Source organism: Spinacia oleracea, chromosome 4 (genome assembly GCF_020520425.1).
Source record: "Spinacia oleracea cultivar Varoflay chromosome 4, BTI_SOV_V1, whole genome shotgun sequence".
In the NCBI taxonomy this organism is placed as follows: domain Eukaryota; kingdom Viridiplantae; phylum Streptophyta; class Magnoliopsida; order Caryophyllales; family Amaranthaceae; genus Spinacia; species Spinacia oleracea.
This window is the reverse complement of record NC_079490.1, coordinates 118,915,252-118,930,909: the sequence shown is the minus strand read 5'-3', so window position 1 is coordinate 118,930,909 and position 15,658 is coordinate 118,915,252. Positions and strand designations below refer to the sequence as shown.

The 15,658-nt window shown below is 33.3% G+C and overlaps 1 protein-coding gene across 1 annotated transcript; it reads right to left on the bottom strand.

The window, feature by feature from the left end:
- Positions 1–3,058: 3,058 nt before the first annotated feature.
- Positions 3,059–4,804, bottom strand: LOC110785299 (uncharacterized). Its single transcript, XM_021989735.2, has one exon. It carries the CDS (start codon positions 4,802–4,804, stop codon positions 3,059–3,061), a length of 1,746 nt encoding a protein of 581 aa, XP_021845427.2.
- Positions 4,805–15,658: the final 10,854 nt, after the last annotated feature.

The following is a 15,658-nucleotide window of genomic DNA, read 5'->3' as shown; positions in this document are numbered from 1 at the left end:
ATGTGTTTGACCCTTGAGTGGTGCACTGGGTCTTTTGATATGCAGATTGCACTTGTGTTGTCGCATAGGATAGGAGCACACTTTAATTTCATACCAAAATCTCTAAGTTGTTGTTTGATCCATAGCATTTGGGAACAGCATGAAGCAGCAGCTACATATTCAGCTTCTGTTGTGGATAATGCCACTGTGTTTTGTTTCTTTGAAGCCCAGGAGACTGCACATGCTCCTAGGAATTGAACCATTCCTGATGTGCTCTTTCTGTTTACTAGGTCACCTGCATAGTCAGCATCTGTATATCCTTTGAGATCAAAGTGATCATAGTTAGGGTACCATAGGCACAAATCGTCTGTTCCTTTTAGATATCTTAGAATTCTTTTGACAGCTGTGAGGTGAGATTCTTTTGGATTAGATTGGAAGCGATGTCTGGTCTGCTTGCTGTAAGATAAAGTAGGGAGCCTATCATACCTCTGTACCTTGTTTGGTCTACACTTTTACCTTCTTGATCCTCATCCAGTCTCGTGGTTGTTCCCATTGGAGTGTGGTTGCTCTTAGCAGACTCCATTCCATATTTCTTGATGAGGTCTTTTATGTATTTCTGTTGATGTATCATGATCCCTTGTTCCGTTTGCTTGATTTGGAGACCTAGGAAGAAGTTGAGTTCTCCCATCATGCTCATTTGAAATTCTTGCTGCATTAGGTCAGAGAATTCCTTGCAAAGATCTTCGTTAGTTGCTCCAAATATAATATCATCAACATAGATTTGAACAATTAATATGTCTGTATTTCTTGACTTAAGGAACAGAGTTCTATCAACCTTACCTCGATTGAACTTATTGTCTAGTAAAAAGTGTGAGAGACGTTCATACCAGGCTCTTGGTGCTTGTTTCAGTCCATACAGTGCCGTATCTAGTTTGTAGACATGTGCGGGATATTCTGGATCCTCAAAGCCTGGAGGTTGTTCCACATAGACTTCTTCCTTGAGAATACCGTTTAGGAAGGCACATTTTACATCCATTTGATAGAGTTTGAATCCCATATATGATGCAAATGCTATTAGTATGCGTATTGCTTCCATTCTGGCAACTGGAGCAAATGTTTCTTCAATGTCTATTCCTTCTTGTTGGTTGTATCCCTTGACAACTAATCTGGCCTTGTTCCTGGTAATCGTAGCATGTTCATCTTGTTTATTTCGAAATACCCACTTGAGACCTATTACTCGATTGTTCAATGGTATAGGCTCAAGATGCCATACTTTATTTCTTTCGAATTCATTAAGCTCCTCCAGCATGGCAATGATCCAATCAGAATCAGTTAGTGCTTCTTTGTAATTTTTAGGTTCAATCATGGATAAATAAACATAGAAAGCACAAAAGTTTTTGAGTTGGGATCTGGTCGTAGTTCCACGTCCAAGATCACTGATTATTTTGTCAAGGGGATGTGAGCTTTGATGTTTCCAAGGTCTGGGTTGGAAAGGTGTAGTTGTTTCCACAACAGACTGTTCAACTTGCTCATTTGTTTCTGCATGATCTTCGGCCTGTACTGGTTCCTCTTCAACTATGTTATCTTCAGATGTTTCTTCGACTTGAGTTTGTTCTTTTGATTGGGAACTTTTCCTTATCTCTTCGTCTTCTGTTTCTCTAGTGAGTCCTAGTTCGAAGTTTCCATCAGAAGTTGTACCTGCAACATAGTTTTGGGAGTCAGTTTCATCAAATATAATATGTATGCTTTCTTCCATGCACATGGTCCTTTTGTTGAATACTCTATAAGCTTTACTGTTTGAGGCATATCCTAGGAATATTGCTTCATCACTTCGTGCATCAAATTTTCCCAGTTGATCCTTTCCATTGTTGTGAACGAAACACTTGCAACCAAAGATTCTAAGATGAGTTATAGAGGGTTTTCTTCCTTTGTACAGTTCATATGGAGTTTTGTTTTTGATTGCTCTAATTAGCACTCGATTGAGCACATAGCATGCTGTATTTAGAGCTTCGGCCCAGAAACTTTTTGGAAGTCCACTAGCAATCAACATAGTCCTTGTCATGTCTTCAAGAGTTCGGTTCTTTCTTTCTACAACACCGTTTTGTTGAGGTGTTCTGGGAGCAGAGAAGTTGTGATCTATTCCTGAACCTTTACATAGATCATCAAATCTTTTATTTTGAAATTCTGTACCATGATCTGATCTGATGTGGACCAGTTTATGACTGCTTTGTCGTTGAACCTTCGTGGCGAAAGCCAAGATTTCTTCAAACGTCTCTTCCTTGTTGGATAGGAAGATCACCCATGTGTATCTTGAGAAATCGTCTACAATTACGAGTACGTACTTCTTTCCACTTCTGCTCTGAGTCCTCATTGGTCCACACAGATCCATGTGGATCAGCTCCAGTGGTCTTGTTGTACTGATTACCCCCTTTGATTTAAAGGACGTTCTTACTTGCTTTCCTTTGATACAGGCATCACAGACTGATTGTTTTGCAAACTTTGTATTTGGAAGACCTGTGACTAAATTTTTCAATTTTAATTTGTTCATTAGAGAAAAGCTAGCATGACCAAATCTTTTGTTCCATAACAAAGGATCATCTTCAATAACACTGAGACAGGTTAGATTGGAGTGAGGAACCGAGTTGAGGTTAACCACATATGTGTTCCCTTTCCTCTGTCCCTCTAAGATCACTGTCTCTGTGTTACTATTGATGATTAGACATTTATTTGAGAAGAATTTTGCATAATTACCTTTGTCACGGAATTGAGAAATGCTTAATAAACTATGACCTAGTCCCTCAACTAAAAACACATTATCGATGGAGTGAGACTTTGACTTACCGACCTTACCAATGCCAATGATGTTACCTTTCTTATTATCGCCAAAAGTCACAGTTCCACCTTCGTAGGTCGTGAGTGAGAGAAATCTATTTCTGTCTCCCGTCATGTGCTTGGAACAACCACTGTCTAGGTACCATGTGCTGTTCCCCCTCACTTCGACCTGCATGAAGTTTTTAGTTAGAGTTTTTAGGAACCCAACATAGCTTGGGTTCCTTACTTGGAATCAAATCACTTTTCTTTACCCATTTAGTTTTGGTAATTCGATGTTCTTTTCCAAGTACCTTTGGTTTTTAGGGCAAGATACTCTATAATGACCGATTTGACCACAGAAGGTGCATACTATGTCACTGTATAAATCTACTCTGGTTTTTCTAGGATGATGCTTTTTGTGGTTAAAACCTAAACCTTCTGTGCGTTTGGTTCTAGCTTCTTCTATCCATTTTGGTGTTACCTCTATTCTGTGTCTGGTCCTTTTAGCCAATTCACTTTCTAGATGGGTCTTTTCTTGGTGAATTTTTACTAGTTCTAACTGAGCTTTTTCTAGTTCTGCTTTATAGAGGTTCTTGGTTTTGGCTATTTCTAGGTCAATCAGATCTTGTTTTAGCCAGGAGTTTTCATTGCGTAAGACTTCACACATTTCTTTTATATGAAGGTTCTGATCGAAGAGTTTAAAGAAACGATTGTCAATATCTAAGTTTGAGTTTCTGGTCCATTCTAACTCCTCTGTGAGTTTATTGACAATGTCTTGGTGTTTTCTGTCTGAGTCTAGTTTTTCTTTTAGGAGATCCTCATAGTCACTAGTGAGACAAGAAAGTAAGTCAAACAATTCTACTTTAGACATGGATTCAAGCCTACTTTTAATATGAACAAGACTTGCCTGGAATTTGTCAGATTCTGAGTCTGATTCGTCTTCTTCATGTTCAGCTACAAGACACGGGTGAGCAATTTCTTCGTTGGGTTGTTCCTGTTCCTCATCAGAAGAAGTATCTCCCCATGCAGCAATCATGGCTTTTCTTACCTCAGTTTTGGAAAAGGAGTTTCTGTTGTCTTTGAATCTGTCTTTTGCTGTTTCCTTTCCTTTTCCTCGTTCTTGATCCCTAAGAGGACATTCCCTAATGCGATGTTCCAAGTTTCCACACTTATGGCATCCAGTGTCGGTTTTAGAGAACTTTCGATTTGGTTTACTTCTGTGTTCCACATCTTTGTAGTTCCTAAACAATCTTCTGAACCTCCTAGCAAACAGAGCTGTCTCTTCATCTTCTTCAGAGTTTTCATTATTTTCGGTTTTTAGAGCAAGAGCTCTATTTTTGGTATTCTCTGAAGGTCGTGCGTTCAATTGCAGTTCATGAGTTAGGAGAGATCCAGCCAGTTGTTCCAGGTTAAATTTGGTGAAGTCTTTAGTTTCCTGGAGGGCTGTGACTTTAGCCATCCAGGGATCTTGTGGTAGACTTCTTAGGACCTTCCTGACTTGTTCCTCAGGAGTTATGATTTTGCCAAGAGAATTTAGTTCATTGATAATGTTTGTGAAACGAGTGATCATGTCTTGAATCGTTTCAGATGTCTTCATGGTGAACAGCTCGTATTGGTGCATTAAGAGATCAATCTTCGATCTCTTAACTTTGTTTGTTCCTTCATGAGTAACCTGAAGCAGATCCCAAATCTGCTTCGCGTTCTTGCAGCCCATTACTCTGTTGTGTTCATTTGGACCTAGTCCACAATGAAGGATTTTGACAACCATGGCATTGAGTTCAAGCTTTTCATAATCGGCTTTGTCAAATTCAGCAACAGGTTTGGGAACAGTTTCCCCAGAGGTATTCAGCTTAGTGACTTGGAAGTCTCCTACTTCAATCACTCTCCATACTTGATAGTTTTCAGCCTTAATGAAAATCTCCATCCTGTTTCTCCAGTAGGAATAGTATTTGCCACTAAACATTGGAGGTCGTTGTGTTGAGTATCCCTCTTCTAGTTTCTCCGTAGTGTTCATAGCTTCAGAATCGTTTTTCCCGTCAGCGTTACCTGCAGTTTAAAGGGTTCTGGCTCTGATACCAATTGTTAGTTTTACAGAGTTCCTCAAGAGGGGGGGTGAATTGATATTTTACGTATTTATAAAAATTAAACTACTAGGAACAGAAATAGTAAAATATGCAAGCAAGATTTAGCGTGGAAAACTCTCTAGGCCCAATAGAGAGGAAAAAACCACGGCCCCTTTGGGGACTTAAACACTTTCACTAATTAGGCAAAACAACTCATTTTCTTTACAAACCTAATCTACTCGGGCCACAATCTGCCAATCGCCTCTGATTGCAGATGACTAGGAACAACCCTCTTTGTTCCTTCCCTTATGGAAACAGTCCCTCAACTGTTCCTACTCACTGATCTCTCGTGAGATCTTCTCTCTTGCTCAAGTAAGCCTGACTCAGGCTTATCATACAATAACTCAACACTTTAATCAAACGTATAAGAATTAATTAACTACTAACAGACGATATAAGACCAAGTAACAAATACTGCTCTATATGGGAACAGGAACAGACTTCTTTAAAGATTAAGACTTTAAGGGTGATACCTGAAAGCTTCCGGTTGATGTAAATAAGTCTGATAAAAAGTTTCGCAAAGAACATAGGTTGTATTTATAAGAATCTAAGTGTTTACCCTAGATTCAAATCCAACACAGTTTAGGACTCTTTTTAATAGATAGATTTTCGCAAATCCTACTTCAAACGCGTTTAGGTAAAATCAATCTTTTCGTATTTGAGAGTTATATGTTAACTCAAATTCAAGAGTATAACTTCAAACAGTTTTGTAAAATCAGTTTAAAAACTTTGACGTTTATCTTTTTTGTAAAATTAAAACTGATTTATTTTGTTTCATGATATAACTAGGACTCTTCAAAATACTATGTTCCCATACTAAGCTTGCACTAAATTACGCTGGTCTTATACATTTCGACACTTATAGAATTTGCTTGTTTTGATCCTTGATTTAATCTTGCCACGTACTTTGAACTTGATTACTTCATAGCTCCCTAGCTTGCTTCGGTTTTGCATTTGTTCTTCTTAGATATTAACCTGTTCCTGACATTCTCCAAAACGAACTATTAGTAGAAGGTAAGCTTGTCATCATCAAAACCAAGAATCAACAACCTGGCTTGAAGATCGGCTTCATGGTTAAGCAGAATAAGCACCTCTAGTATAAGTGTGATGTTACATAGTTTGATTTTATATTTTGTGTTTAGTCGCCCCCATACTCCTAAACGATGTGGGATGGTTACATGCATGAAAAAACTATCTAAAGAGTTTTATAACTTCCTTTTTGCTTCTTCCTATTCTTCTATATCAATGTGGTACAACTTTCCTCCACTATCCAGTAACTCTTGCATCCTTTAAACAATTCCTTCTCTAAAATGGGATATGATTGTTTTTTTCATCCGTAACCAACCTCATAAAGAAATAAAACAATGGTCTTATGTTAGTTGCAACTTAAATTTCGCATACACCATATAAAAAAAAGTGAAATTGATGTGAATCTGACGAGAATATCGTTATCTGATTTGCCTCTCTTGTATTTTTATATAAAAGAAATACGGAGTATAAAACATAAAATACTTGATTTTATATTTATTTTTGTTAACTTACATTATAATTCAACAAATTAGTTAAGCAATGAAACAAATTAGTTAAAACAATGGAACCAACTAATTTAATTAGTTAAGTATGAAATTCAATTAATTAAGCAATGGAAACAGTTAGTTAAGCAATGGAACCAATTAGTTAAGCAATGGAAACAGTTAGTTAAGCAATGGAACCAATTAGTTACGCAATGGAACCAATTAGTTAAGCAGTGGAACCAATTTGTTAGCAATGAAACCAACTAATTAAGCCATGAAACAGTTAGTTAAGCAATGAAACCAATTAGTTAAGCATTGAAACCTATAGGTTTACAGATATAAAGAAAGTACTGAAAATAATTAGTTAAGCAATGTACCAATTAGTTAAGAAATTGAACCAATTAGTTAAGCACTAGAACCAATTAGTTAAGCACTTAAAAGTTAAATCCAATTAGTAATCAATCAGTTAAGACTTTATGAGTTTTGGTTAACCAATGGAACCAATTAGTTATGCAATGGATCGAATTAGTTAAACAATTGAACCAATTAGTTAAGCATTGTAACTAATTAGTTAAGCAATGAAATCAATTAGTTAAGATTTTATGATTTTTAGTTAAGCAATGAAACCAATTAGTTAAGCAATGGATCGAATTAGTTAAACAATTGAACCAATTAGTTAAGTAATGAAACCAATTAGTTAATCACTTAAATTCAATTAGCTAAACACTTAAACCAATTAGGGAAACATTGAAACTAATTAGTTAAGCAATGAAACCAATTAGTTAAACAATGAAACCAATTAGTTAAACAATCGAACAAAATAGTTAAACAATGGAATCAATTAGTTAACATTGAAACCAATTAGTTAAGATTTTCTGGATTTTAGTTATGATTTTAGAAGTTTTAGTTAATTTCGTAGTTTTAGTTATGATTTCAGAAGATTTAGTTACATGTTTCTAAGTTTACTTAAGATTTTATAAGTTTTACTTTAGATTTTTTTTAGGTTTAGTTAAGAATTATCTTGTTTTAATCATATATAAGAAAAAATTATAAAAAGTTAATATTTAAAAAATATTCATTGAGACGAATCTAATAAGATCCTACATGCACTACAAGAAATTGTGTCTTTAACGACAACCTAATTACGACGGGTCAAAAATCCCGTCGCAAAAGCCTTTTGCGACGGGGCTAACAACCAAACAATGACGGGAATAACCGTCGCAAATGTCTTTTACGACGGGTTTACGACGGGTTTACGACGAATTTACGACGCGATTTCTATTAACGACGGCCCTCTTTTATGACGGGTTCGCGACAGGAAATCCCGTCGTTAATCAACGATTATTGGTCTTTCGCGACGGGATTTCCCGTCGTTAATAGTACTATTTCTTGTAGTGATGGGTATGTTTTTTCTCAAGTATAAATCACAAAAGGAAGTCAAACGAGCTTGTGTATAGTGTCCAAAATCCAATCTATATCTATATATATTATTAAATCTGCAAGGCAATTTATGACATCTCTCCATGTGTCACGATGACTTGGCAAGTGAAATGACATCGTAGCGCCACGCCATACACACATGATTGTTGATTGCGTCCTCACGAAAAAAATGTTGCTACCCATCCTCGAACTCGTGACCTCTTATATGTTAATGTTAAGTTTTATCCATCACTCCAACGATATAACTTGTGACTTTAAAACAACTAAAATGGAGAAAATACGTTCTTGTGAATGTATAAAAATTTAATGCCCAAATTCATGTATTTGAGTACTCTGTAGCAATTTATGATAACAATTTTTTTTTTCTTAATTTCTATCTTTTAGTAATCAAAATATTTATGTTTACTAAAAATTTATTTAGGTCAAACATAAAACCATGGAATTTACAGAGAAGAGAATAGGGAAAAAAATGTTGCGCTTTTTTAAAACCAATCAAATGTTTTTTTTCATCTAAATTGTGTTTCGACTTTGTAACTTAATATAAAATTGTAATAAGTTTTTTTTTAAAAAAAAGTTGTAAGTAAAGTAGTACAAAAAATAGAGTTTTATACAAATAAAAAGTTACTCAAAAATTTAGTACAACAATTGTTGTTAAACAATTTTATTCTTAAACTGCATATATAATAAAATTCATATTATTCTCAAATTCCATATATAAAGAAATTTATAAATAAATTTGAAATGAACAAAAAAAAAAATTAAACTATGTGCAACACTCCGTGCATCGTCCGGGCCACTAACTAGTTGTGTTATATAAATAAGAATGGAGGAATTATATAAGTTAATGTGAATAATGTAGACATGTAGTTGTGATATGACATGTTTCATGTCCCTATTTTTTCTTACTAGATTTTAGCCACTGCGATGCACGGATTCTATTAAATTGTTATGTTTAAATAAAAGTCTTATGTATATACCAATTTTATATTCTTTGTATTAGATTAGACTAGATTTTAGCCCGTGCGATGCACGGATTCTACTAAAATGTTAAGTTAAAATTAAACTCTTATATATACAAACTTTTATATTTTATATATTATATTAGATTAGTTTTTTTTATTTTGGATTAAATTTTATTTTATATTTATTTTTAATTATTAGTGTGTTTGACTTCGGATGAAATTGTATACGCGTAATATTAATAATTAATTTATAAAAATATATACTTATCACCTAATTATTTATCTACGTGGCACTCGACATTTTTTATTCAAAAATAATTTTGAAATCTTATTTTTCATTGGTCGAAACCATTGATTTTCTACGTGGTGCTCTAATATTATTAGTGTTTGATTTTGGATTGAATTTGTTTTAGATTAGTGTTTAATTTTAGATGAATTTTATTTTTTAGATTGGTGTTTTATTTCGGATGAATTTTATTTTAGATTTATTTTTTAATTGTTAGAGTGTTTGATTTTGTATGGAGTTGTATATATTAATCATTAATTAATTAAAGTATCTACGTGGCACCTAATTATTTATCTACATGGCACTCGGTTTTTATAATTTAAAAATAAATTAGAAATCTTATTTTTCATTGGCCGAAACCAATACTAATCCTAGGTGGCGCTCTAATATTTCAGCAAATATGCCTCCTTTATATATATATATTAGATTAATTAATTAATTAAAATATCTATGTGGCACCTAATTAATTATCTACGTGCCAATCGATTATTTTTTAATTATTAGAGTGTTTGATTCCCGATGGAGTTGTATATATTAATAATTAATTAATTAAAATATCTACGTGACACCTAATTAAATATCTACGTGGCACTTGATTTTTTTAATTCAAAAAGAAATTAGAAATCTTATTTTTCATTGGCCGAAACCATTAGTAATCGTAGGCGGCGCTCTAATATTTCAGCAAATATTCCTCCATTGGCCGAAGCCATTAGATTTTTCTACGTGGCGCTCTAATATTGGATTAATGTTTGATTTTAAATTGAATTTTATTTATTTTATTTTAGATTATTGTTTAATTTTGGATGAATTTTATTTTAGATTTATTTTTTAATTATTAGAGTGTTTGATTTTAGATGGAGTTGTATATATTAGTAATTAATTAATTAATTAAAATATTTATGTGGCATCTAATTAATTATCTACGTGGCAATCAATTATTTTTTAATTATTAGAGTGTTTGATTTTCGATGGAGTTGTATATATTAATAATTAATTAATTAAAATATCTACGTGACACCTAATTAAATATCTACGTGGCACTTGATTTTTTTAATTCAAAAAGAAATTAGAAATCTTATTTTTCATTGGCCGAAACCATTAGTAATCCTAGGTGGCGCTCTAATATTTCAGCAAATATGCCTCCTTTATATATGTATATTAGATTAATTAATTAATTAAAATATCTATGGCAATCGATTATTTTTTAATTATTAGAGTGTTTGATTTTTGATGTAGTTGTATATATTAATAATTAATTAATTAAAATATCTACGTGACACCTAATTAAATATCTACGTGACACTTGATTTTTTAATTCAAAAAGAAATTAGAAATCTTATTTTTCATTGGCCGAAACCATTAGTAATCATAGGTGGCGCTCTAATCTTTCAGCAAATATGTCTCCTTTATATATGTATATTAGATTAGTTTTTGATTTTGCATTGAATTTCATTTTAGATTTTTTTTTAATTATGAGAGTGTTTGTTATTGGATGAAATTGTATATACGTACTAAGAATAATTAATTGATAAAAATTTCTACGTGACAATTAATTATTTATCTATGTGGCACTCGAATTTTTTAATTCAAAATTAATTTAGAAATCTTATTTTTCATTGGCATAAACCATAATATTTCCTACGTGGCACTCTAATATTCGATTAATGTTGATTTTAAATTGAATTTTATTTATTTTATTTTAGATTAGTGTTTGATTTTGGTGAATTTTATTTTAGATTTATTTTTTAATTTTTAGAGTGATTGATTTTAGATGGAGTGGTATATATTAACAATTAATTAATTAAACTATCTACATGGCACCTAATTATCTACGTGGCAATCAATTTTTTTAATTCAAAAATAAATTAGAAATCTTATTTTTCATTGGCCGAAACCATTAGTAATCTTAGGTGGCGATCTAATATTTCAGCAAATATGCCTCCTTTATATATATATATATATATATATATATATATATATATATATACTACCTCCGTTCCTAAAAGTTCTTTACGCTTTCCGTTTTAGTCCGTTCCTGAAAGTTCTTTACACTCCTACTTTATTCCATTTTACTCTTATTTGGCCCACCATAACTTACCCACTCACAATACTTTAATATTAGTTTCCACCCACTCACATTATTGGACAATTTATAGCCACTCATTTTCCATTTGTTACCCCACCATCACATGTTCACCAAAATTCCTTAATTACCGTGCAAATAGTAACCGTAAAGATCATTTAGGAACGGAGGTAGTATATATATATATATATATATATATATATATATATATATATATATATATATATATATATATATATATATATATATATGATTATAATACGCGTTTTGTTTTTCCTAAATAACAAACAATTTGCAATTAAAATTTTGTTTCTATTAACATTATAAAAATAAAAAAATAAAGCAAAATTGTTACAGAAGGTTTTATTTCATAAAAAATGCCTCCCTTTAATTTCATCAAAAGAATTTCGTCACTCAAGAATACAACTCTTTAACATGAGTTTTTCGGTTTTCCCCTTCCCGTGGAAGAGTACTTGCGTTTTTTTTTGTTTTTTCTGGAAGGTACTAGCGTTTTTTCCCCCAAAACATTCAGAATTAATTAGGGGATCGAAGAGAATTGTTTTTGAAGAAAGAAAAATCGACATAATTAATTATCCATGTTTTTATGTGTTTAGTAACTTGAAATATTCTCCTCAATGCTGCAACCTTCATTAAATGCATTCTCATTCCACCTTGATCTTAACTATGTCCACATCTTCCCCTTATATCCACATGGATTGTCCACCTTATCTGGTTAAACAACCCGGTGGGTTGATGTATCAATCTCCTAACGAGAGACTGAACCGATTAAAAATTCGTTGGAGAACACCAATTGGGCGTAGCCACAAAGTGTGAGTCATCATAGTCCGATGCCTTTGAACAAATAATTGATCTTTTGCTAAAATAGGATCCGGACCGCGCAATGTCCGTTGGAAAAAACGATGAATTTTAGTCTCCTAAATCAAACACGATATAAAATTAAGAAATTAAAAAAAAAATGTTCTGTTTTGTGTTTATTTCAGCTCCATTTTCCGTACTTATCAAACAAAATCTTCTTGATGCTATCTTAAGTTGATCACAGGGAATTACAGGTGATGAAAACTCACATCTATTGTTTGGAAGTTGAGGAGTTGGATATTGAGACAATAAGATGGGGACATCGTTACTGCGTTATAAATATGGAGGACAATGCTTGAATGATTATAAATTAGGTAAAATATTCTCATAGCCTTAAAGACACAATATCATAGCCTTACAGTAGACACACATGTATATATCATATATCATAGCCTTAATTGTTAATCTTCTTTCTTTCCTAACCAGATTTTCTGAGTGGTAACTAATCTCCCCCAGTACGTGGCTCTTGTCACACTACTACAAAACAAGGTGTTTCAAGACGCTGTGGCCTCGACGCCAGGGGGTAGGCGTTGGGTGCGAAATTAAGTTCCGTGTATCGTCGACGCCTAAAGTAGTCGACAATTTTGACGACAACGCTTTCTCGACGCGTTCCTTCGTCGAGGGTTTCGGCGACGACTTTAGACGTCGAGAAAAAGCGTGCCTTGCACGTGTTATACTCTACCGAGCGTTGTCCTAAAATTGAATAAAAAAAGAAAAGAAATAAATTACAATTGAGCGCTTAAAATTCTGAAGAAAAATAAATTCAGCGCTTACAATCCCTATTCCGCTAAAACTCTCAGCTCGAGAGAAACCGTCATTGCAAACATTAAATTATCTAAAACTCAATTACTTCCCATCTGCAAATCCGAAATCTCCATTGATGCTCAGGTTTGTCCGTTTCTCTGCTTCTCTGATGTTCTTCTTATTTTTTTTAAAAAAATAAATTTCTTGTTCATGATTAATTGTGTGAGTTGTGTTTTTTAATTTCTTGTTGTTGATAAAAATTGTGATTCGGTGGACTGATAATTAATGTTCTCTGCCGTTTATGTTTTTCTTAATTTTTTCTTCATTGATCTGATATTTTCAATTTTATCTTCTTCACAACGAGTCACAGTGGTGGGAACAAGACTGAATTTCGCTAGAAATTGCTGAGATGTTGAAGCGTATAATCCTCAATTGTCTGCTGAAATTTCTGGGCTAGAGGTACATGTTCTGTTTTTGTGTAAGTTCTTTGAATTGCATACATAATTGCTCCTTTCTTTTTTCTTGGATTCTGCATTTTTTTTTTACTTTTTCTTACACTTCAATTCGTTCTAAACAATGGCTTGATTGGATTGCTTAATATGTTGCCTATCACACTTAAATTCTATGTATGTCTGTCAAAGTATATCTTGATGCTTCGTAATAAAATTGAATTGTGCGCCTTCACTTTAATTAGTACAGTTGTGGGTGTGTACTTGGTATGTTAAATTAGTAGCCTGTGTACTTTATGTTCTTAACTGTAGCAAATTCTGTTAATTAATGAGCATTAGCATTCTGATGGGTTTCAACTTTCAAGTTAACAAGTACGGAGTATACTACTTTGTATATGATCTTAAATCCTGTGTTCTGATAGGTTTCAAGTTAACAACTACAGAGTATAGTACTTTGTATATGCTCTTAAATCCTATGTTCTGATGGGTTTCAAGTTAACAACTATGGAGTATAGTACTCGGTTATATGTTGTTTCTGTGCTAAGTTTGACTTTTTTGTCTCTCCCTACATTCATCAGATGCTGAACATGGTCTAAGACAACAGAATACTATGACGTGTTACATGGCTATATATTCATATGTGTGAAGAAATTAAAAACTGACAGAAATTAATATGATATTTTACATGGCTATATCTCACTTTAGTTTAAGATTGGTGTGTTCTTTCTTAGTTATATATGTTTCTTTTTGTTTCCATTCACTGCCAAGTTTTTCAGTTCCTCTCTGAAACTCAGTCTGTGGCTCTGTGCTTCCTAAAAAACAGTAACTACTTATTGGTGAAACTTTCCTACTGTCAATAGCGTCACTGCTATTTTCTTATATGTCATGATTAATGCCTCATATCGGAACTTGGCAGTTTTTTAGTTTAGAAGAGATGAGCTTAAGACATTGTTCTCTTGGTTGTGATTGTTCAGCTATAATAATACACTTTTTCAATTGAGTAAGAAGGCTCTAAGAAAGAAGACTTCCCCTTGCAACCAATATCCTAATTTGTTTTCCTAGATGGATTAGGCTACTGATATCTAGTGAACAATAAACTTCTCTACATGCAGCTGATTTTTAATGTAAGAAGTCGGTTTTAGGGTTCTTGTTAGATTCCAGATTAATGAGGTCGTTCTGATCCAACTAATGAATATACTCCCTCCGTCCCTTAATACTCACACCGCTTTCCTTTTCGAGCCGTCCCTTAATACTTGTAGCGCTTCTATAAATGGAAATATTTACCAATATTATATTATTTCTCATACTTACCTACTAACCCACCTACACCCCTATTTCCTACAAAAAATCATTTAAAAATTCACACCCCCGACTCACCAATCTTCACCCCTTACACATTTCCCACTAACTACATTAAAAAGAATACCCCACTATCAACTAACACCTATTAAATTAATAAGTCAATTAAATTGTCTTAAATTCCGCACCGGTCAAACCGGTGCGAGTATTAAGGGACGGAGGGAGTATGTCCTTTATTATGATTTTCTACAAGCGGCATCTGAAATGCTTTTATGGTTGCATACTAAGTGAAGTTTTGTTTAAAGGAATTAACATTAGTCATTGAAGATTGAACTTTCAAAGACTACATCATTATGTGAATAGGTGTTGTGGTTTTATTCATCTTAGAATCTGCATGCAGTTTAAGTAGGACCGATAGAAATGATTTTTTGCTCAAGCATCCTCTCTACTGGAAAAATGAGTTAATAAAATTCCAGTTTAGCATTTTGTATTTGTAGCTTGTTAGGTGCTAGAACTTTCCCTAAGTTTCTTCCTTGGAGTTCCTGATGGCGTGATAAGCTGATTTGGTCATGTATCTCCTATCCAATAGACCACAAGAGGTCGGGTCAACCACAATTTTTTTTTTGGTATCTACAGAACCATCTTAAAATGTGATGCAAACTGTACAATACACCATAGTTGTTAACTATCAGAGTACTTGCAATTACGAAATCCTAGACCAAAAGATGACTTTTATAAATTTCAGGTTACGGAGTTTTCTAGTATAGGAAACGCGGTGAGTTCAATTTCAGGTTACATAGTTTTCTAATAGTTGACAACTTTTCTATTAAGTCTGTCTAAGGATGCTACAAAGTTTAGTTTTACGCGGTAATGTTGTCTAAAATTTTTATACTAAATTCATGACAATGCAACATAAACGGGTATATAGGTTACTGGTTTAATTGTTTAATATATTTGGTTGTTTTAGTGTACTAGTTAGATAGGGAACTCTACTTTTAGAGCTGAATGGGTGCACATTTTGGACAACCATTGTGTACCCCAGCTCTGAATGTACTGAACTAGCTTTGTGGTCCTCTGTACTAGGTCGGCCAT